Below are 22,590 nucleotides of genomic sequence, written 5' to 3'. Positions count from 1 at the left end.
AGTGTGTGTGTGGGCACACACGTACTTGCTTGTGTGCAGGTCAGCATATTGGTGTGTATGTCAGTGCACATGCATATGTATGTATGTATGAGAGAGGGACTGAGAATGGTTGGCGATAGAGAGAGGGAGAGCAAGAGAGCAGAGGTTTGTGGGGGTTGGTACTACATATAGAAGGTGCTGACCGTTGTAACTGGAGCACTCTGCAGGGGTTAGAATATGATTACTGAAATACTGGAGTGTCAAACAATAGTTAGCATGAATTGAAGATTACTTCATTATCAGTGCCCAAGAGATTGTGTCATGATTTCTGAAATATTTTGTGCAAAGGCAGTCACACGGCAGAAACATTCAATTAGAGAGAGAGAGAGAGAGAGAGAGCGAAAGAGACAGAACAGCCAAAAGGAGAGGGAATGATGGAGACAAAATAGAAAGCAGGGTGTTCATGATAATCCCCTCCTCCGTAATCACAGGAAGGTGGTGCGGTTGTCATAGCAACCATTTCCTAGGTGCCGGGTGGTTCCTGGCAACCAGCCACTCCCGTCAATCGTTTGCAGCGGACTGCAGGGTAGAGGCTCTGTCTCTGTGCCGTCACAATGGAGATCATCCATCAGTGTTTCACTGTGCCGTGTGGGCAGTCTTTAAGATAAGAAGAAAATCACCAGGAAAGCTGTGTTTCTACCTGATACTTCCTTCATATTAACCTCTCCCTCAGTTTAATAATCAATCTCCTTGATTTAGCATGGAGTACCGAAGTGAGAAACTGGGTCATCATCAATGTCTGACAATTTAAGTATCCTAACAACACTGATAACTTCAATAATGGCCTTCAGAAAGAAAGGGACCCACAGAACCACATATCTTAAAGCTTTATTGACACCAGCATCTACAAGCAGGACATTTAAGCAACAGAAACAACATCCAAACTATTTTTGAATAAAAAAATGTAAGCAATGCCATTCTCTCTCACTCACTTTTTAACTCGCATCTGCCAATCAGCGTTGTGGGTTGTGTCCCCGCCCCCCACTCACCTATAAATAACACAGGAAGCCCTACAGAAAGGGAGGCAGATACAGTCAGACCATATAATCATAATGCAGGAATAAGCAGTGTAGCTACACAACAGAGACAGACATGATCTGCATGATACTTAAGCAAGCACCACAGACACCCTCATGTACCATCAAGCCAAGTGCAGAGATTACATCAGATATAAAAAGTATATTGTATTTTTAAAAAAGTACAAAGTAGATACGCCGATACAGGTTTTAAACCCCATCCACTGTCAAAGTAGAGCTTAAGGTCTCAGGTCATATCAGCCAATCACCCAGCCACTGACTGCTTGGGAGATTTTCTCCAAATGCCTGGGATCTAAATGAATCCAGATTACATTTTATCCCTTGCAATAATCATGACTTGAATCTGGATTAAGAACCATCATCTCATTCTCCTCAAGTCACATGTACTGGTATAATGCAGGAGACCCATAAAGAGCTCAAGACGTCTGAATTTAGTTTAATATTTTCTGTTGCCTAAAATGTGTAATAAATGTGTCTTCATACAAGGCTCAGGCAGCATATTCTCCCCACAGACAGAGCAGGCAGCGCCCACATCATTAGTGTAGCAATCAGACAGCTGTGTGTCCAACACCATCAGCCCTCAGACCCAAACAGTGACCTCACATTGTGACGGGAGGTGAGGTCATGATTCACACAGGGCTTTAAATAGGAAGAGACTGATAAAGAGAGAATTGGAGAGTTAATTAGAACTTCAAACTATGACTGCACTGCAGCCTGTGGTATATGAGTGGTGTAGCCAGATCTGGATTCAGTGGAAATCACTGTGAATAGGAATAGCTGGATGGATTGTGAGTGCAGGGCCGATAGGTCATACATGACATGCACTGGAGTCAAAGGAATCCCCTTTCTGTCTCACTCGTCTTTAGATTCTTTCTCCTCATCTCTCTCTCTCCTTCTTTTGGCCCTTTCCCTTCATTGTGACGTGTAAATACTGCTGTCTGTTCTAGTTTCTCATTTCTAAGACCTAATGCCTTGCATTAAATCTCTGCACTTCAGGGTATTGCTGGGAGAAGAGATACTCTGTATGTCTATAAATTTCAAATAACATTTTGGCTAAATTCTTAAACAGGGGAGCGCTACATTCACATTTCATAAAATAATTTAGATTGTTTGTCTGTACACTGTATCAGATAAAAGATGTGAATGATGTATTGCAATACAAATGTCATACAGTAGGCTACACAATGTACTTCAATAAGTCACATAAAAAGCAGTGTTAACAATTGTTAGGTCAAAATATCCAATAAAAACATGACAATTCATAAAACATTGTAAACTTTAAAAACATGGCCAGAATATTGTATTGCACCATGCCAACATAAATACATTTCAAATATACAACAATACATCTTTTTTTTTTAAAACAGTCTTATTTTTTTAAGTGGATATAGTAACATTTCTTATATAAAGTACACATGGTTTCTTCCTCTAAGCTTCCTGTTTAACACTGAATTCTCCTTTAGCTGATTCTCTGAGGTTTGTTCACAGTGACAGGGACACTGGGAGTGTGGGATGGAGTAAGTGTTACAGTAATTGGAACCTGGCAGAGGCCTGTGGAGTTTAGTTGAGAAGGCTCAGACAGAGGTATGATAAATTGTTGTAAAGTGAACCCCTTTAGTGCCTCAGATATTCTACATACAGTGTTGGCTACATTTGACCCTCATATTGTCCTGCTTAGGCAGGTAGGAACTAAATCTGGGTATTTCTCGCTGTCCTGAGTTTTTCCTTGGACATGATTCTCACACAAAAAATGGATTATAGTCTGTGCTTATATATATATATATATACACACACATGCTGAGCAGGAAATGTTTCTCATCAAAATATACTAAATATAGCGTCAGTGTCAAATGTGATCATGAAGATTTCAACCGTGAGAATATATTAGCTATCTCTGTCTGCAATGTGAAGTGGAGTAAGATGGGGTACTTCTCTCCTACCTGGCTCATTGAATGACAGGTATGAGGTCTTGATCTATCTTGTTACCAACTCAACATGCACATCTCATACCATGTCTCAGGAGATAAATAATCCCATAACATAGGCTGATGTTCAGAGTCAAAAACATAATTCAACACATTCAAGAAAATTGGTAAGGTCTACAAAGCCAAATTATGAAAAACTTTAGTATTATTTCTAAACAAAATGTACAAACGTTATCTATGCACACTACACATTCACAGATGAACAAAGATAGTTATTTCACTAGCTAACAGAGTTATGGCATTGACCATATTGTGACCTCTGACACATACCCCAATAATGCATTGACATCACAATGATGAGGAACCCTCACAAGGACTAAACAGAATATCCCTTTTGTGTAATTGTGTTTCTTGGAGAGGTAAGGTAGGATTTTGGAAGATATTGAGTGCCTGGTCCCACATTTACAGTCAAAAGTCCCAGTGAGGGTGCGATGCATAATGACATCAGTCCAATGTTGTCTGAAAGACCTTGTGTTTGATGTTCCTTTCTTCTTTATGATATTTTCTAAATACAAGTACCTGTTGATGTAGCCATGCAGATTCATGCTTGATGGAAGATGATAAAGGTAGTCTACAGTTGCTGAGGTGGTTGGTGTGGTATGTTTGGGCAGAGGGTTCGACGAGCTGCCCCCAGAGGTAACTGTTGGATCCCAGTGATTGAAGGAGGGGTGTTGGTCACTCTTAACTTCTTTGAACGTTCTGCAGCCGAATAATCCAGATTGAGGACATCATGGCAGGTCACTGCTGGCCCTGGAATCCTGCCAATAAATAGAAAACACAGTCAGCCAAATAGGAGGTGGAGAGAGGAGGGGGATCAGCTTGACTGACAGCCTATAAGGAGTCACAATTCATGCAACTGTTAAGATCTCCAACTGGGGCTTGACTGGTTATTTCCACCATCAATCGAACATGGGTGGGCATTAGATACCAAGTTGCTTACTTTTACGGTCATAAACAATTAACATGCCTCTGGATTATGCAAGGAGGTGTGCATGGTAAAATCTATAAAATTGTCTACATGGGCTATTTCTCAAATCATTATCTTTTATTGTCCCCACAGGAATTGAGAAATTACAGAATGGCCAAATTGCAGAATGGATCTATCATGTGCATCTAGGTCAGATTAAAAAGCAAGCAAGTGAAATTTGAATTAAACCAAACAAATGACAAAAATAGGGCAACAGAAAGGGAGATGTACCATAGAGACATGCACATCACAGTCTGTAGGAGTGAAGGATAGGCAAGCTGGTGTTTGAACTACTTTAGTGCAATTGTTTATGTGTATGTGTGTGTGTGTGTTTGTGTGTGTGTGCGCGCGCGTACGTGCAGGGCTAAAGGTAATATGTCTATGGAGGCCACAGTTAGTCTGTGTTAGACAGTGGCCGACAGGCATTGAGCAGCTCATCATTTCATTATTTCTCCCTGTATTGGGCCAATGATAAGATGTGGCTGCTGGGGAGCAGGGGCAGAGCCAAAATATGCAGGGATGTGTGTGGGTGTGACAGAGGGGCTGGATGCAGCCGCTGCTCTGAAGCTGGTGTGCACACTGAGCTTTGGAACAAGACAGTGCATACCTTAATCCTATTCTTTATCTGTGCTAGTTAGCACTTTAGCCTGAATCTCTGCCAAACAAACCACATATTGGCATTACTGCTCTGACCTGGCAGCCACTTTGGGCCTAATCTCAGCTGTCAGTGATTGGTTTCCCAATCTAATCACAGATGCATCACAATGAAGGTCAATGGGAAGAAGAGTGTGCCGTGTGTGTCAGGGGAGGGGGACAGAAAACAAATAGGGAAAGGGATAGAGAAAGAGACCAGGAATTCAACCCTCTCTCTGCATCCTCTCTGGAAATCAATGTATGTCGGCTCTTTGCTGACATTTTATAATGCATGCCCCCTTTTACAAAGGAGACTGGACTCTGCCCACACAGAGTCAAACCCACGTTAGGGGTGATAAAGTGACAATTAGACCTATCATTAGAGCAGGACAGCGACACTTGCACAAAAAAATAGTGAGAAACACAATTCTAGATTGAGCTACACCAATCAGTGCTCCTACATCATGTTACCAGCAACCAGCATACCTCCAGCTGTAGAATGGGCTTCCTTTCATTTTGAGTACTTTAGAACAGAAAAAGAGACAGGTTCAATGGTCAGAGTCCAACACACACACACACACACACACACACACACACACACACACACACACACACACACACACACACACACACACACACACACACACACACACACACACACACACACACACACACACACACACACACACACACACACACACACACACACACACACACACACACACACACACACACTTTTCCAAAACCCAAGATCCACTAATCCAATCCTAATCTCTTGTTTGTTTTCATGTCATGTCAGTACAATAGGGACAAGGCAGTCTCCTCTCTAAGTCAGAGCTCAAATTAAAAAAGTACTTCAGTTAGACAAGGTTAGCCTCTTATTGGACCTGGAAAAGACAATGCACACAGACAAACACATCAACACAAAAATAATTACAATAAACTAACAATGTCATACAATGTTTAGCCTACACTGGCATTCCCATTATACTGTATAGAGCTCACATCAGTCCATTATTTTCCCCCAGGTTAGTTTTATTATTACACAAACCCCGGTCCTGGTTTTTGCAATTCAGCTCAGAGAGTTGTAGTGTCTGAGACAACAGCAGACAGACGTTCTTGGAAAGCTATTTTTTGTTATTAAAATTGCATGAACTGCAAGCAAAGAATGAAAGGAAGTGGCACTAACATGACTTGGGAATTAGCATGGCTCAATGACTTAAATAAGCAAACTGAGCCAAACCCCAGTAGAGTGAATGACTGCAGGGCAAATTAAAAGCAAATAAGTTTTTCTGTTATGTCTGCATAACACTTACACAGTAATAGCCTAGCGGTGTTCATACACCACAGGACTGGAACAGAGCTTAAATGGATACAGTGATATTCTTGTTCTACTTTCCCAGAGTCTGGTGAACTTGTGGATGCTATGTTTATGTGTGCTGTATAAAGAAAGTTAGCGTTAGTTCCACAGGCCAATGCTAACTAGCGGTAGTGCAATTACTGGAACTCAACAGGTACAGGAGCTACTCACAGCATCCCTTAGCAAAACACTAGAAAACCTGCAGATATCCCATGCATAGAGGACATTTCGGCAAAATACATAGAGGATTTATTTAAAACCAAACTAAACCCTGGTCAGATAAGTAATACAGTATTACAGTATTGGTTCATTAACTGGAGTGTAGCCTGTCAGATAAGTAGTTATAAGTAGTACAGTACTACTGTATTGGTTCATTAACTGGAGTGTAGCCTGTCAGATAAGTAGTTATAAGTAGTACAGTACTACTGTATTGGTTCATTAACTGGAGTGTAGCCTGTCAGATAAGTAGTTATAAGTAGAACAGTACTACTGTATTGGTTCATTAACTGGAGTGTAGCCTGTCAGATAAGTAGTTATAAGTAGTACAGTACTACTGTATTGGTTCATTAACTGGAGTGTAGCCTGTCAGATAAGTAGTTATAAGTAGTACAGTACTACTGTATTGGTTCATTAACTGGAGTTTAACCTGTCAGTAAACATAAAAGGCTGAGAGCTGCACTGAGGTGACACAGGGTCTATAGGCTCCTCCTCTCAGTGGAATATGATTGTGTAAAGTTGGTCAAACGGTCAGTCTGAAGGATGCGCAGAGGACACGCATAGGAACCGGCAGAGGTGGCTTTGGTCTCAAAAATAATGCAGAGGTGGCTCTGGTATAAAAACATTTTTTCTTTTACACAACAAGGCCCTGTTTGAATAGTATTTGAATGCGTCCTTCATTCATGTAATCAGTGACACATGATAGTCTCTATGAAAGAAAGGCTACTGCTTTCATCAATCCAACCTTGTCAGATGTGTGATTACATGAAGGAAGGAAGAGTGTGCATTTCATATAAGGAAGTATATGTCAGAGGAAAACTACTCCGGGCCTCCATCTTCAGAGGCGCACATACCTGTAGCGTGGATGCTCTTGAGTCGCTGGTCTCTGTAGGCCCTGTGCTTCTGGGTATACTGGACACAAAGTAGCCTGCTCCCTTCGGTACTATAGGCTGTCTGACAACCACCTTGCCTTTCCTGGTTTCTGCTAGAAACAGGCTGTACCAGTAGGCATCACTGGAGATTAGGGTGGAATCGGCTATGGTAGAGCTCCTCTGGCTGATGATACTGTTTCTGCTGATCATACTGTTCCTATTTAGACTGTTCAGATTCATATTCATAGCAGGAGGCATCTTCAAGGGCTTCGGTTTCTGACACTTCAGCACGATGACCACCAATATGGTGATCAATAGCAGAAAGGATACTGAGCCCAAACCAATGACCAAATACAGATTTAAGTCTGTGAACAAGTCATATTCCAAAGGCAACTCAGTAGTTTCTGAGAATGGTGTCACCATGTGTTCTACTGTTGATATCTTGATGGTGACTGTAGCGGAAAGAGCAGGGTCTCCATTGTCTTTGGCGACAACAACCAGCCTCTGATGACGGGGGTCCCTATAGCTGAACATTCTTGTGGTACGGATCTCCCCATTGTATTGATCTAGACTGAAGAGGCTAGAGTCACTGATCTGTAGAAGCTGATATGTGACCCGTGAATTCTGTAATGAGTCTGCGTCAATGGCGATTACTTTGGCAACTAGGAATCCTTTATCAGTGGACCTCGGTATCACCTCTTCAATAACCGAGCCCTGCGCACGCCAAGGTGACACTATGAGCGGGGTGTTGTCATTCTGATCCAAAATGATGATGTGAACTGTCACATTGCTGTTCAGTGGAGGTACCCCAGAGTCTCTGGCCTCTATGTGGAAGAGGAACTCCCTCTCCCTCTCAAAGTCAAAGGTCTTCAGAGCGTAAAGGTTGCCATTCTCTGGATTAATAGAGAAAAGCATGGACATAGATGTGTTAATGATCTCCTTCTCCATGATAAAATAGACCAGATACTGGTTCTCATGGAGGTCCGGGTCGAAAGCACTGAGTGACGTCAACAGTGCGCCGGGGACGTTGTTCTCCACAACATGGATTGTGTAGAACGACTGGGGGAATATTGGCGAGTTATCGTTGACATCCAGTATCTCCAAGGTGATTGTCTCATTGTCAGATAAGCGAGGTGTTCCTTTGTCTGTGACTATGAAAGTGATTTCATATCTTGGAATTGTCTCACGGTCCAGTGGTTCTGAAACATGCAGAGCAAAATAATCCTCCGAAGACTTATTAAGAACGAAAGGTAGGGATGTTTGTTGGTTCAAAGTGAGCTCAACTTCACCGTTGTCCCCAGAGTCCCTGTCGCTTATACTGATCACTGCTATTAATGTTCCTATGGCAACATCTTCCTTGAGCGTACTTTTAAAAGATTTAATGGTAACCTCGGGATAGTTGTCATTCAGATCGGTAATAAATATCATTATTTTACAATCTCCGGATAACGAATTAGATCCTTGGTCTCTGGCTTGAATATATATATCGAAACTGTGGCTCTCCTCAAAATCAATCACATCCTTAACCTTTATTTCCCCTGTATTCGAATTTAGAGAGAACTTTTCTTGTGTCTTCTCGGATGTATATAACGTGTATGAATATATCTTCTCTGCGTTAGTGCCCTCGTCCAAGTCTGTTGCGTTCAAGGTCATTACTAGAGTTCCAATTGGGGAGTTCTCAGTTACATTAATAGCATATATCGGCTGGTTAAAAAAAGGGGCGTTGTCATTGATATCCAGAACCCTAACGATGATACTGGCTGTGCCTGAGCGTGCAGGGACCCCGCCATCTACAGCGGTTAGTATTAAATTATGAACCGCCTGTTCCTCTCTGTCTAAATTACTGTTGAGAACCAAATCTACGTATTTAGATCCATCGCTTCCCGTCTGTATGTCAATTATAAAAGACTTGCTTTCGCTTAAATAGTAAGTCTTAATAGAATTCGCACCGACATCTGCATCCACAGCATTTGTCAAAGAGAATCTCTCTCCTGCAGCGGTAGATTCTGAAATATCCAAGTGCATGGTCTCCCTTCGAAAGACCGGTGCATTGTCATTTATGTCCATAATTTCAAGCTCAATGTTAAAAATTCGAATGGGATTTTCAAATATGACATCCATTTTCAGAAAACAAGACGTTGTCTTGCTCGAGCATATATATTCCCTATCTATCTTTTCAAGTATGAACAGGTCTCCCGTTTCTTTGTTAATGTCCAAATATTTGTTTCTGTGGATGATGTCAAGCTTTGCCTTGCGTGTTATCAGAGTGCGAAGGTCAAGTCCCAAATCTGTAGCCAGGTTTGCAACAACGGAACCCTCTTGCATTTCCTCGGGAATAGAGTAGCGATTAATGGACAAAGCAATTCCCCACATCGCGCTGAATACAAAGAGAACGGTGACGCACCTTGTCCATTCAGTTGCAATGGAAAGCGCCATTATTGCAAAGAAATATGTTAAATTAGGTCAATACTTGAAGCAATCCGTTAAAGACGAATAACTTTACATCTACGCGCTATTGCTTACGTGAGAAACAATCCGTAGCCTTCTGTTCTGCACCGGGGAATTCATGCCTAGCTTCCACGCGGTACAACTGCGGTGCGCTGCTCTCCCAATCGTGATGACGTCTGCTGGGTAGTCGTCATTGAAAAGGAACAGCGACATGATGTGTGCTATGTAAAATGGTTGTACCTTATTATGAATGTTATGGTTACGAACGTAACGTTAATTAATGTTTACAGACGAAAAGTAATATTTCGAAAGGTTATTGCAACCATTTCCTATGTGAGGCACTAACGGCTGCCTGTTTAAAAAGTTTGCATATGCACATTGTCTGAGATTCTGTTGTTGCACTCTAATTCTGTGGTTCTCTTTTTTTGACTAATGTATGAATACCAATTTAATGAAGTACAACAAATCCACGGCAGGTTCTCAATGGTAATTTTAGCACCACACAACATGCTTTCAAAAAAGATTGTTTGAATGAGGAACTCTATAATGACCAGAAGTGTTATTAATATTGAAGTAGATGTCAAGCCAAAATTATGTCCACTAGTATAGGCTATTGTGTGTCTGAGTGACGAAGGAGCATTAGCACAGTGTCCAATATTGGTCTATAAAACATTCAAAAGAAATAGGCCTAAACAAGTCAACAAGAGAAAGTATAGTATTGTAATTATTCTGCATACCATCATATCTTAAAAAGCTGCAATTTGTGATAATCAGCACCTCAAAGCCACCACTTCACGGCTCCTGTACACTAGCACACCGTAAATTGTTGCGTGCCGCTTCGACCGCTCAGAATGGCTCGCTTGTGGCGGTGCTGGCAGAATATGGCAGCATATAGTTAACAGCAGTTGGTTGTGCATCAATAATAAAGCATAGCGCATTTGTATGAAGGTCTGGTTATTAAATGAATAGGTTCTCCACATGGCTTGGAGAACCTATTCAAGTAAGTAAATACTTTTCGAAAATGTAAAAAAACAACGATGTATTATTAGCTAACTAGCTACAGTGCAGGCTAACTAAAATGAGCTGCTAATATAGCTAGCTAGTTATATAGACAACTTTACATACTGTATAGCTGAATTAAATATCACAAGCTACCAAACTTCATATTAGCTAGCTATCTTGATGTATTTATCATTGTAAAAAATAAACTCCAAATGCATTTGTTGGTAGGTAGCTAACAGCAATGGAGGAGGGTGAAAGGATAGCCGCTCCAACTGTAAAAGAAGGGAGAGAGTAGGATATGCTGGATAAGGCAGATACTGTTGTACATTTACATTTACATTTAAGTTCCAAACTGCAAGTGGTATGTATGTATTAATTTGTGATAGGTACAGAAAGTTACACTACTGATGATGCGCTCCCCAAATTTCACCACGCTCACTGTTCATTAACTCTTGGAAGTGCTTGCACAAAGGATAGTAACATCTCATCCTGTGTTCTTGGAATCTGAATATCTGGACTTGTCCAGTGACTGCTGAGAAAGATCAGCTGACAACAGGGGAAAGTCCTTGTGGCGGCACGGAGAGACGGTTGATAGGAGGGAATAGACCCCACTGGGACAGTCATGGGGTAGCTTCCCATTTCTGTAGTTTCCCATGCTTCGCAGTATGTTGGAAACACCCGCTTTAGCTACAGAAAGTCAACATACCAGAATACCCCTAGAGTCTGCGAGAGCGGGGGCGGAAGATGACTCATCGGCTGACAACATGGTAATGACTGGACTGGAAACGACTACGAGTAATGAGAGCACAGCACAAGAGAACACCACAGCAACTGTCACAAGTTCTGCTGCAACAGTGGGCCACAAACAGATGCAGGTATGTGTCTGTGGTTGGAGGAAAGTTACATCACACCATGGGTTGAGGATCCACCAGGGGAAGAAGGGGTGTTTGGGTAAAGAGAGACAGATAACTCGCATTGATTACTTTCTGCGAAAGCGATCAAATCAGTCGAATGAAGCACAGCAACTGGACGCAAACCATAGTTTGCAGTGCATCAGTACCACTGTCATGGAGAACGTAAACTCAAGCACCGAAGTAGCAACTGAGGTTGAACCAGCAACAGGAGTGGAACTCACCCAGCCTCCCAGACCTGCAGTCGAGAGGAGACTACCAGGGCACAGATCGTATGTGAAGTGGCCTGGCGCCAGTGACAAGAAGTTGTGGGAAACAGTGAATACTGACCTTACCTTGACCCTTGAGAAACTTCGAGGCACAGTGGAGAAGAAGTTGGAGAGGATGGGGGACATCATCTATGAGTACGGGACAGAAAGATTTGAAGTGGAAGAGGCAAAAGGCGGGAGAAAGGTTCCAACCCCACCAGTTTCCAGGAGGCAACAAGAAATCAAGCGCCTCGTTCAAGAAAGGCGGCAGCTTAAGAAACAGTGGAAGAAGGCCTCGGAAGTGGAAAAGGAGGGCATAGAGGCACTTCAGGCTGACATCAAAACCTGGTTGGCATCCCTCCGTAGAGCAGAGAACCTACGGAAACACAGAAGGAAGAAAGAACAAACTCGAACTCGCTTCTATAAAGATCCCTTCAAGTTCCTTAAAAGTCTCTTCACAAAGGAAAAAAGTGGAGCTCTAAAAACAACAAAGAAAGACCTAGAGGAGCACCTGAGAACAACAAACTTTGACTCAAAGCGACATGAACATCTGGCCATCCCATCAGATATCCCACCCATTGAACCCCCGGAACATCATATTGAGACCAGCCCTCCGACATGGAAAGAGGTGGAAAACACAGTTTGACGGGCAAGAACAGCATCAGCCCCGGGGCAAAATGGAGTCCCGTACAAAGTGTATAAGAACGCAACAGACCTCCTGAGGTTCCTCTGGAGGCTTATGAGAACAGCTTGGCAGAAGAAGATAATACCCAAAGTGTGGCGTAGGGCAGGCGGGGTCCTAATCCCAAAGGAGAAGGATGCAGTGAACATCAGCCAATTCCGCCCAATTTCCTTACTGAATGTCGAGGGTAAAATCTTCTTTTAGGGTCATTGCCCAGAGGATGGCCGAGTACCTGCAAAGGAATGCGTACGTCGATACATCTGTACAGAAGGCAGGAATATCAGGGTTCTCTGGCTGCTTGGAACATTCCAGCATGATCTGGCACCAGATCCAAATGGCCAAGGTGGAGAAAAGGGACCTCCATGTAGTCTTCCTCGACCTCGCCAATGCATTTGGCTCTGTGCCCCATGAACTCCTGTGGTCTGCCTTCAGATTTTTCCACATACCGGACACCATCACAAACCTGGTGAAGTCATATTTCCAGGATCTGCAGTTCTGCTTCACCACCTCAGAGTTCACCACCTCATGGCAGTGCCTGAATGTAGGTATAATGGCGGGATGTACCATTTCTCCATTGGCATTCACAATGGCAATGGAGGTTATCATCAGATCCTCAAAATGGGTTGCTGGTGGACAGCGAGTCGACTCTGGTTTCCGCCTCTTTCCACTCAGAGCCTACATGGACGACATTACAACATTGATCACCACTGTCCCATGCACCAGGAGACTGCTCAGAAAACTCGAGGAGAACATCAGCTGGGCCCGTATGAAGATGAAACCATCCAAGTCACGCAGCATCTCGATTGTGAAGGGAGTACTCTCTGACCTGAAATTCTTCATCGGAGATTACCAAATCCCAACAGTGTCTGAGCAGCCGGTAAAAAGCCTTGGAAGGTGGTATGATGCAAGCCTGAAGGACTAAGACCTGGTGCAACAGCTGCGCAAAGACATCAGTAGTAGCCTACAGTCCATCGACAACACCCAGCTACCTGGAAAGTTAAAGGCCTGGTGTCTGCAGTTTGGTCTCCTACCCCGGGTGTTGTGGCCCTTAGCACTGTATGAGGTTCCAATCTCAACAGTGGAGAAGATGGAAAGAGGAGTCACAGGCTACTTAAAGAAGTGGCTCGGAGTTCCACGATGCCTTACCACCATAGGCCTCTATGGAGATGGTGTCCTCAAGCTGCCCCTCACCAGTCTAACAGAGGAATTCAAGTGTGCAAAAAAATCAGGCTCCAGATGACACTGAATGAATCTCGAGACCCAGTGGTGAGCAACAACGCGCCCGACCTTGGCAACTGGGCGCAAATGGAGGCCAGGAAAAGCAGTCCAGGAGGCAACAGCAGCCCTCAGACATGCTGACATTGTGGGTCATGTTCAGCAAGGGAGAGGAGGCCTTGGGCTAACTAGCCGTGCTACTTGGAGTAAGGCCACTGCACCAGAGCGATGGAAGATGGTAGTGCAGGAAGTACGCCATCAGGAGGAGGCTGCAAGGTGGGCCAAGGCAGTCTCTCTTGCCAAACAGGGACAGTGGACTCGATGGGACAGTGTGGAGAAGAGGAAGATCAGCTGGAAGGATCTGTGGGCCATGGAAGCGAGGCGGTTTGCAACATTAAACACTTCCAGACAGCTTTTCCATCAGAGCAACATATGACGTCCTTCCAACACCAGTTAATCTTCACCAATGGTATGGTGAAGATCAGGACTGTGCCCTCTGTTCCATGCCAGCCAACCTCAGGCACATTCTCACAGGGTGTAAAACAAGCCTCACCCAAGGATGCTACACTTGGCGTCACAACCAAGTCCTTAAAAACCTTGCGTCCGCCCTGGAGGACAAGCGAGCTGCCACCAACTCCCTACCACCCACAGCAGCATCACACTCCTTACGGACAAACTTTGTCCGCGAAGGGGATAAACCACCGAAGAGCGGCTCTACACCATTAGAGCGAGACCAGCTGCGCTTGGCCCGTGACTGGAAAATGCTAGCTGACATTGGCCGGCAACTTGTGTTTCCTCCGGAGATCGAAACCACCACCCTAAGACCTGACATGGTGCTCTGGTCCCGTTCACTCAATAAGGTCTTTATCATTGAGCTCACAGTACCCTGGGAAAACTCAGTAGATGAGGCTTATGAGACTGACCTGAACAGCAGGTGAACAGCAGGTTGCCTCGGGAAGGCACTTGAACCAGACATGAGCGAAAACATCTGCGCTATGCTGATCTAGCTGCCGAAGCACGGCATCATCGCTGGAACACAGAAGTCCGACCAGTGGAGGTGGGCTCCAGAGGTTTTGTGGCAACATCTACAACCAGACTGCTTAGAGACCTGGGAATTAGCATGGGCCAGAGCCAGCGTTTCCTCGGCAATCAAAGCTGTATCAGAGGCGGCAGAAGGCAGCAGTCAGTGGCTCTGGATGAAGAGGAAAGACCCCAGCTGGGCCCCTCAAAATGTGAGAGGGCCAGGAGGTATGCGGTCAACAATGCTTGACTCAGGGAGGAGGACTCCCCTGCCATGCATAGTCCCATGGGATGTTGGCTATCAACAACAAGGCAACTCCTATGACTAATTGGGAATGGGACGCAAGCGTAGGATTGATCACCCTGTCGCTGGCCGCCTTTGGGGAGGGTGTAGGAGGTATGCGGTCAACAATGCTTGACTCAGGGAGGAGGACGCCCCTGCCATGCATAGTCCCATGGGATGTTGGCTTTCAACAACAAGGTAACTCCTATGACTAATTGGGAATGGGACGCAAGCGTAGGATTGATCACCCTGTCGCTGGCCGCCTTTGGGGAGGGTGTATAGTGTGAAAGGCCGAAACACCCTAGGAACCAAAGGTACACTACTGACGATGCGCTCCCCAAATTTCACCACGCTCACTGTTCATTAACTCTTGGAAGTGCTTGCACAAAGGATAGTAAAATCTCATCCTGCGTTCTTGGAATCTGTGATGCTATCCTTGATATGATCCTGCTCTCTTCACATGCTACACATGCACGTATGTGCACATGCATCTATCTATCAAATGTTGTCATGATATGTTATAAGAGATATTATACTTTAGGAGTCCACAATGACCTGGTGATGTAAAAGTCTAATAATGACATTATCTTCCATATTCCTACAGACTTTAGATTCCTTAAAAACGATTGCCTAAAGTTACAGTTTAGGGCACTTGTCATATATACATATATTCATATACATAGCTCATATATCAAGCACATATATTAAGCATCATTTAGGTGGCCTTACTGCCCTCAGGCGCTTTAGAGCCTGCTTGTAACCATATGATTAAAGCTTGCACAAAACACCCTATGACTAAGACATAAGACTGCTGTTGCTCAAAACATGGTTCCCCATTGTCACAAGGAAACTAACCGCACAAACAATTTTAGAGCACCAAACTAATCCGCCTGACTCAAGTCATTGCACGCACCCCTGTCAAAACAGGAAACACCCTAGCCCCAGACAGTAACTGCCAGTTTCAGTTCCCCTTATCTCACAACTCCTTGACACACAGACATCTCATACGCAAGTACCATCACACTCCACCCCCCTCTACTGGTCGGGTGCCAAGAGCAGAGGACTCTGCTGTGCACCAATGGGGCTCCTGCTCAGGCCCGCCTCCAACTCTTCAGGACCAGTCAGAAGACCAACACGACAAGACTCCACCTACATTATTCTGTGTATACATTCTGCTGCAAACTCTGTCTAAGCAGCCTAATTTAGCTGACTCCTCACGGAGTCATATTTTTTAGCCTGCAATAGGCTGAGCAAGCCTATCTACTGTGATAGGCCAACAGACATGTTGGAACTGTCTATCACAGTATAAAGAATACTGTTTTACATACGTCTTGTCAGTTCCCTGTTCTGCCCTGCGTGGTATTACAGTGAGCCCGTATATACGAAAGTTGCATTTGCCATTTATTACTTAGCTAATAAAAAATACATAGTATAAAATCGGTGACTCATTTTTATATTTATCCTGATACCAGATTCGAATTTACGCAACTCTAACACACTGCACAGTTGGGTGACCAGGGCCATCTTGGACTGCCTCGTGGGGGAAATCAGGCGTGTGTGAAGGCAACCTGTGTCCTGCATAACACATGAGGACCAGGAGGGGATCTGCAGCTTGCCGCCATGTGCGCGAGGAGATGTCTGCTGCTCTGCGTGATGTTTCAAGGATGGGGTCTAACAATGAGGCAATCCACACGGGAGGCAATCCGTGTGCAGGAGATATTCACCTGCTACTTTTTCAAATAGGGTGCTGTTCCCTGGCAACACCATAACCTACACTATGCACAACCAACAACCAAAGGCTCTTTTAAGAGCCATCCATATTGCAATAAGAGTATTCTTTCATTTATTTAGCTATGTCAACTGCAGTTATTCAATTCCCAGTTTATCTCCCATTGATTTCTACTTCTCAGGTGAGGGTGCTGTTTAGGTAAGGGTGATGTCTGTACAAAAACAAAACAGGCTATTTTAAGAGTCACCCATATTGAAAAGATTTAGAACAATTAGACACCCTATAACCCACACCTAAGGTAACTGAGCTAAACGACTACCGCCACGTAGCACTCACTTCCGTCATCATGAAGTGCTTTGAGAGACTAGTCAAGGACCACATCACCTCCACCCTACCTGACACCCTAGACCCACTCCAATTTGCTTACCGCCCAAATAGGTCCACAGACGATGCAATCTCAACCACACTGCACACTGCCCTAACCCACCTGGATAAGAGGAATACCTATGTGAGAATGCTGTTCATCGACTACAGCTCGGCATTCAACACCATAGTACCGTCCAAGCTCGTCATCAAGCTCGAGACCCTGGGACTCGACCCCGCCCTGTGCAACTGGGTACTGGACTTCCTGACGGGCCGCCCCCAGGTGGTGAGGGTAGGCAACAACATCTCCTCCCCGCTGATCCTCAACACGGGGGCCCCACAAGGGTGCGTTCTGAGCCCTCTCCTGTACTCCCTGTTCACCCACGACTGCGTGGCCACGCACGCCTCCAACTCAATCATCAAGTTTGCAGACGACACAACAGTGGTAGGCTTGATTACCAACAACGACGAGACGGCCTACAGGGAGGAGGTGAGGGCCCTCGGAGTGTGGTGTCAGGAAAATAACCTCACACTCAACGTCAACAAAACTAAGGAGATGATTGTGGACTTCAGGAAACAGCAGAGGGAACACCCCCCTATCCACATTGATGGAACAGTAGTGGAGAGGGTAGCAAGTTTTAAGTTCCTCGACATACACATCACAGACAAACTAAATTGGTCCACTCACACTGACAGTGTCGTGAAGAAGGCGCAGCAGCGCCTCTTCAACCTCAGGAGGCTGAAGAAATTTGGCTTGTCACCAAAAGCACTCACAAACTTCTACAGATGCACAATCGAGAGCATCCTGGCGGGCTGTATCACCGCCTGGTATGGCAACTGCTCCAACCCCCTAAACCGAAAGGCTCTCCAGAGGGTAGTGAGGTCTGCACAACGCATCACCGGGGGCAAACTACCTGCCCTCCAGGACACCTACACCACCCGATGTTACAGGAAGGCTATAAAGATCATCAAGGACATCAACCACCCTAGCCACTGCCTGTTCACCCCGCTATCATCCAGAAGGCGAGGTCAGTACAGGTGCATCAAAGCTGGGACCGAGAGACTGAAAAACAGCTTCTATCTCAAGGCCATCAGACTGTTAAACAGCCACCACTAACATTGAGTGGCTGCTGCCAACACACTGTCATTGACACTGACCCAACTCCAGCCACTTTAATAATGGGAATTGATGGGAAATTATGTAAATATATCACTAGCCACTTTAAACAATGCTACCTTATATAATGTTACTTACCCTACATTATTCATCTCATATGCATACGTATATACTGTACTCTATATCATCGACTGCATCCTTATGTAATACATGTATCACTAGCCACTTTAACTATGCCACTTTGTTTACTTTGTCTACATACTCATCTCATATGGATATACTGTACTCGATACCATCTACTGTATGCTGTTCTGTACCATCACTCATTCATATATCCTTATGTACATATTCTTTATCCCCTTACACTGTGTATAAGACAGTAGTTTTGGAATTGTTAGTTAGATTACTTGTTGGTTATCACTGCATTGTCGGAACTAGAAGCACAAATAAAATTTGATTTGATTTGACCTATGCATTCATGTATCAATCTGATGAATTGTGTTGTGCAATAAGCAGGCTCAGTTGTATAACTGGCTCCTTCCACCTTCAAATAATAGTTCAGAGGACCAACCATGGAGAATAGTTAGACACTTCATTATTTATATTTATATAACTATGCCATATTGTTTGCCTCACATGTCTGTGCATGTTTTTCAGTATAATGTACCCTGCAGCCACTGATTGTGGACACCAGGTGAGGTCCCACACACACATTCCTGTTGAACAGTCTCTGTAACTACCTTGTTTTCTCAATAACAGTCTCCCTCCTTCACTTCATCCCTCTCCTCCTTCTCCCTAAATCCTCTAGATTATATCAGCTGTGTCGGTGAACCCCTCCTGCATCTGAACTGCATGACACATAGAGGGCACAACATGATCAGAGGTGAGAGGTCACTTGGTCAGGTCAACAGGAAGTATTATTAAAGCGATGCTTTACATTCAAATACAGATAGAGATGTAGTATTCCCAGAATTAATGATCCAAGGACAGTTTTGTGATGATTGATGATTTTTATATTCTATCTCTCGTCTGCAGATATGTTTTGATGTGAGAGAGGTTGCCAACCCCCAGTCTCGTCATCACCACCTCACCCGCTCTTAAAATAACCTTCAGGCCAACTGGGGGCCCAAGGCTGGTTAGGAGACACCACTAGAGACACTGTTATGTAATTGTGATGACCTGAGAGAATTGTAGCACTGAATTGTACCACTGTAATTAATTAATCATATGCTGTCTTCCCTGCTCCTCTGTTCTTACCTCTTTCTCTTTCTGTCTTCGACACTCTTTCTCGCACCTCTCTCTCCAGTTTTACAGCACTCTAGCCGAAGCTTGACATTGCACATGGTGATTTAGGCTTGTGTGCGGCTGCTCGGCCATGGAAATCCATTTCATAAAGCACCCATTGAACAGGTCTTGTGCTGATGTTGCTTCCAGAGGCAGTTTGGAACTCGGTAGTGAGTGTTGAAACTGAGGACAGACGATTTTTATGCGCTACGCGGTTCAGCGGTCTAATTCTGTGAGCAAATTTGGCCTAACACTTCGCAGCTGAGCCGTTGCTGCTCCTAGAAGTTTCCACTTGACAATAACAGCACTTGCAGTTGACTGGGATAGCTCTAACAGGGCAGAAATTTGACCAACTGACTTGTTGGAAAGGTGGATCTAATGACAGCCACGTTTAAAGTTACTGAGCTCTTCAGTATGGGCCATTCTACTGACAATGTTTTGCCTCTGGAGATTGCATGGTTGTGTGATCGATTTTATACACTTTTCAGCAATGGGTGTGGCTGAAATAGCAGAATCTACTAATTTGGCCATGTATTGTAAATGGGGCCCATTTTCTTCAAAGCAATGCTCCCATGACTTTTTCAAAGGCAAAACAATATTCAGAAAAATAAATCAAAACATGGCCATATAATAAAATAAAGATCTGAGATCGAAGATCTGGGATTGAGTTCCTCATTAAGCCCCCCAATCTAAAATAATTGGACGTAGGATTATATTTCCTATTTATTTATTTTCAGAACCCTTGCAGAATAAATTCCTCACCTTTTCTGGCCGTGATGGTTTCATATTCCCGTAGTAACCGTACAACAAATTAGCATGCATCTCTCATTTAATTGAGCCTATATAAATAGATAGGCTATATATTTCTAGTTTTCTGTGTGATCGCATACTCAATGCGGTTTAGCCAACAGACTAATTTAACAGGTGAACATCAAGACAGTTGATCTTTTACTTTGAAGTATGTCTGCTATTACTGCATACCCAGCCCTCACCATGTCTTGAAACATTTTGACAAATGTCTTTAGACATAAAAATGAAGACATCTATAGACACATCTTGGAAATACCAATGTCTTGAGACATAAAAATGAAGACGTCTATAGACACATCTAGGAAATACCAATGTCTTGAGACATTAAGGCATCTTGAGACATTTTATAATTTGTTGTTTTCATGTTTTACTAGTAATGAATACTATTCATTCACTCTCTCATGCACATTCATAGCAAAAATTGTGCTGCTTACCCAATCACAGTAATCAAGATTTATCCACCTAATTATCTTGTCTGGATAATAGATAATCTTTGGTATGGCCTCTATTGTCACGACTTCCGCCGAGGTTGGCTCTCCTGCCCTTTCAGGCGGTGCTCGGCGGTCGTCGTCACCGTCCTACGAGCCACTACCGATCCCTTTTCGTGTATCTGTTGGTTTTGTCTGATTGGTTTCACCTGTGTGTTGTTTAGTTAATTAGTGTCTGTATATAATGTAGGTTGTCCTGCCCTTGTTTTGTGCGGGATTGCTTATTTTGTCATTCATTTCGTCTGTCAGTGTTATTGTGTTTCTTATTCTCCGGTTAGTCTGTTATCCTGTGTTGGATAATTTCACCCTGTGTGCATTTGGGTTGACCGTGTTTATTTTGTTCACCGGAGAATAAACTTTATGTCGCTATCTGCTCTCTGCGCCTGATTCCACCCACCTTGATTAGACGTGACAGAATCCCGCACCACCACGGAATCAGCAGGAGCAGCAGCGTCTCCTCTCCCATCGATGGAAGAGAGGGTCCTCCATCATACCAGCGTGCTTCACCGGATTGGTTCTGCTATGGACCAAATGATGGAGAGAATGGATCGATGGGAGAGGAGTGGCCTCCCCACCTCTTCTCCAGCACCTCCTGTTTCTGTGACCACATCTGGCTCTGGGGCTCTTCGGCTGACACTCCCATGGGAGTTTGACGGATCGGTGGCTGGGTGCCAGGGTTTCCTCCTTCAGCTGGAACTATACCTGGCTACCGTGCGTCCTGCTCTATCTGGAGAGGAGAGCGTGTGTGCCCTCGTCTCCTGCTTGACTGGGCGAGCCCTCGAGTGTGCCAACGCAGTGTGGAATGGTCCGGACTCGGCTAAGGATAATTACCCAGAGTTCACCCGCAGATTCTGAGCTATTTTTGACCATCCACCCGAGGGTCGGGCGGCGGGTGAACGGCTGTTTCACCTGCGTCAGGAGACGAGGAGCGTACAGGATTTTGCCCTAGAGTTTAGGACTTTGGCAGCAGGAGCAGGATGGAACGACAGGGCCTTGATTGATCATTTTAGATGTAGTCTCAGGGAGGACGTCCGCAGGGAGCTGGCATGTCGGGACACCACATTCACACTGGATGGACTTATCGATCTGGCTATCCGTCTTGATAACCTGCTGGCTGCTCGCGGGCGTTCAGATCATGTCCTGTTGTTTCCAATCCCCAGCCCCCCTGTTCCTATCCCTATGGAATTAGGAGGTACGGCTTCGAGGGGGACCGGAGGAGGAGTGTCCTCCTGCACCAGTTGTGATTGACGAGGGCACAAGTCCGACCAGTGCTGAAGGAACTTGTCTAGGAGTCGGGAGGACAGGCGGAACACTGCTCGATCACCCCAGGTGAGTAAGCACCAAACTCATTCAGAGCTTCCTGTCGGTCATGTGATTGTATTGATTTCTTTCCCTGGGTTTAGCCTGTTCCTTATAGATTCACCTGCGTTTCCAGTGGTGTTGGGGGTTCCCTGGTTAGCTCAACACAGCCCAGTGATTTTCTGGCGACAGGGAGCTCTTAAGGGGTGGTCAGAGGAGTGTTCAGGTAGGTGTATAGGAGTTTCCGTTGGTGCGACTACGGTGGAGAGTCCAGACCATGTTTCCACCGTGCGCATTCCCTCTGAATATGCCGATTTGGCTATCGCCTTCAGTAAAGGGAAGGCGACCCAATTACCACCTCATCGTCGAGAAGACTGCGCGATAAACCTTCTGGAAAACACTGCACTTCCTAGGAGTCACGTGTATCCATTGTCCCAGGAGGAGACAGTTGCGATGGAAACATATGTTTCCGAATCGCTGGGACAGGGGTACATTCAGCCCTCCATATCACCCGTCTCCTCAAGCTTCTTTTTTGTGAAGAAGAAGGATGGAGGTCTGCGTCCGTGTATTGATTATAGAGGT

At 44.6% G+C, this 22,590-nt stretch overlaps 1 protein-coding gene and 1 long non-coding RNA gene across 3 annotated transcripts; one reads left to right on the top strand and one right to left on the bottom strand.

Moving 5' to 3' along the window:
• Positions 1-851: 851 nt before the first annotated feature.
• Positions 852-9,823, bottom strand: LOC124017541 (protocadherin alpha-C2-like). 2 transcript variants are annotated; one of them, XM_046332757.1, is made up of 3 exons: positions 7,092-9,823; positions 5,148-5,184; positions 852-3,819 (listed from the first exon to the last, which is right to left on the bottom strand). In XM_046332757.1, exons 1-2 carry the CDS (start codon positions 9,543-9,545, stop codon positions 5,173-5,175), a joined length of 2,466 nt encoding a protein of 821 aa, XP_046188713.1. In that variant the 5' UTR covers positions 9,546-9,823; the 3' UTR covers positions 852-3,819; positions 5,148-5,172. The 2 variants fall into 2 exon arrangements, with proteins under 2 accessions (XP_046188713.1, XP_046188712.1); XM_046332756.1 differs by lacking the exon at positions 5,148-5,184 and having other exon boundaries at positions 7,092-9,822.
• Positions 9,824-18,788: 8,965 nt separating this feature from the next.
• Positions 18,789-22,224, top strand: LOC124017532. The gene is made up of 3 exons (XR_006835504.1): positions 18,789-18,821; positions 18,936-19,010; positions 19,163-22,224. It is a non-coding gene; the product is annotated as an uncharacterized LOC124017532 (long non-coding RNA).
• The last annotated feature ends 366 nt before the right edge of the window (positions 22,225-22,590 follow it).

Source organism: Oncorhynchus gorbuscha, unplaced genomic scaffold (assembly GCF_021184085.1).
Source record: "Oncorhynchus gorbuscha isolate QuinsamMale2020 ecotype Even-year unplaced genomic scaffold, OgorEven_v1.0 Un_scaffold_27:::fragment_2:::debris, whole genome shotgun sequence".
Lineage (NCBI taxonomy): Eukaryota > Metazoa > Chordata > Actinopteri > Salmoniformes > Salmonidae > Oncorhynchus > Oncorhynchus gorbuscha.
This window is presented reverse-complemented; position numbering and strand designations above follow the sequence as displayed.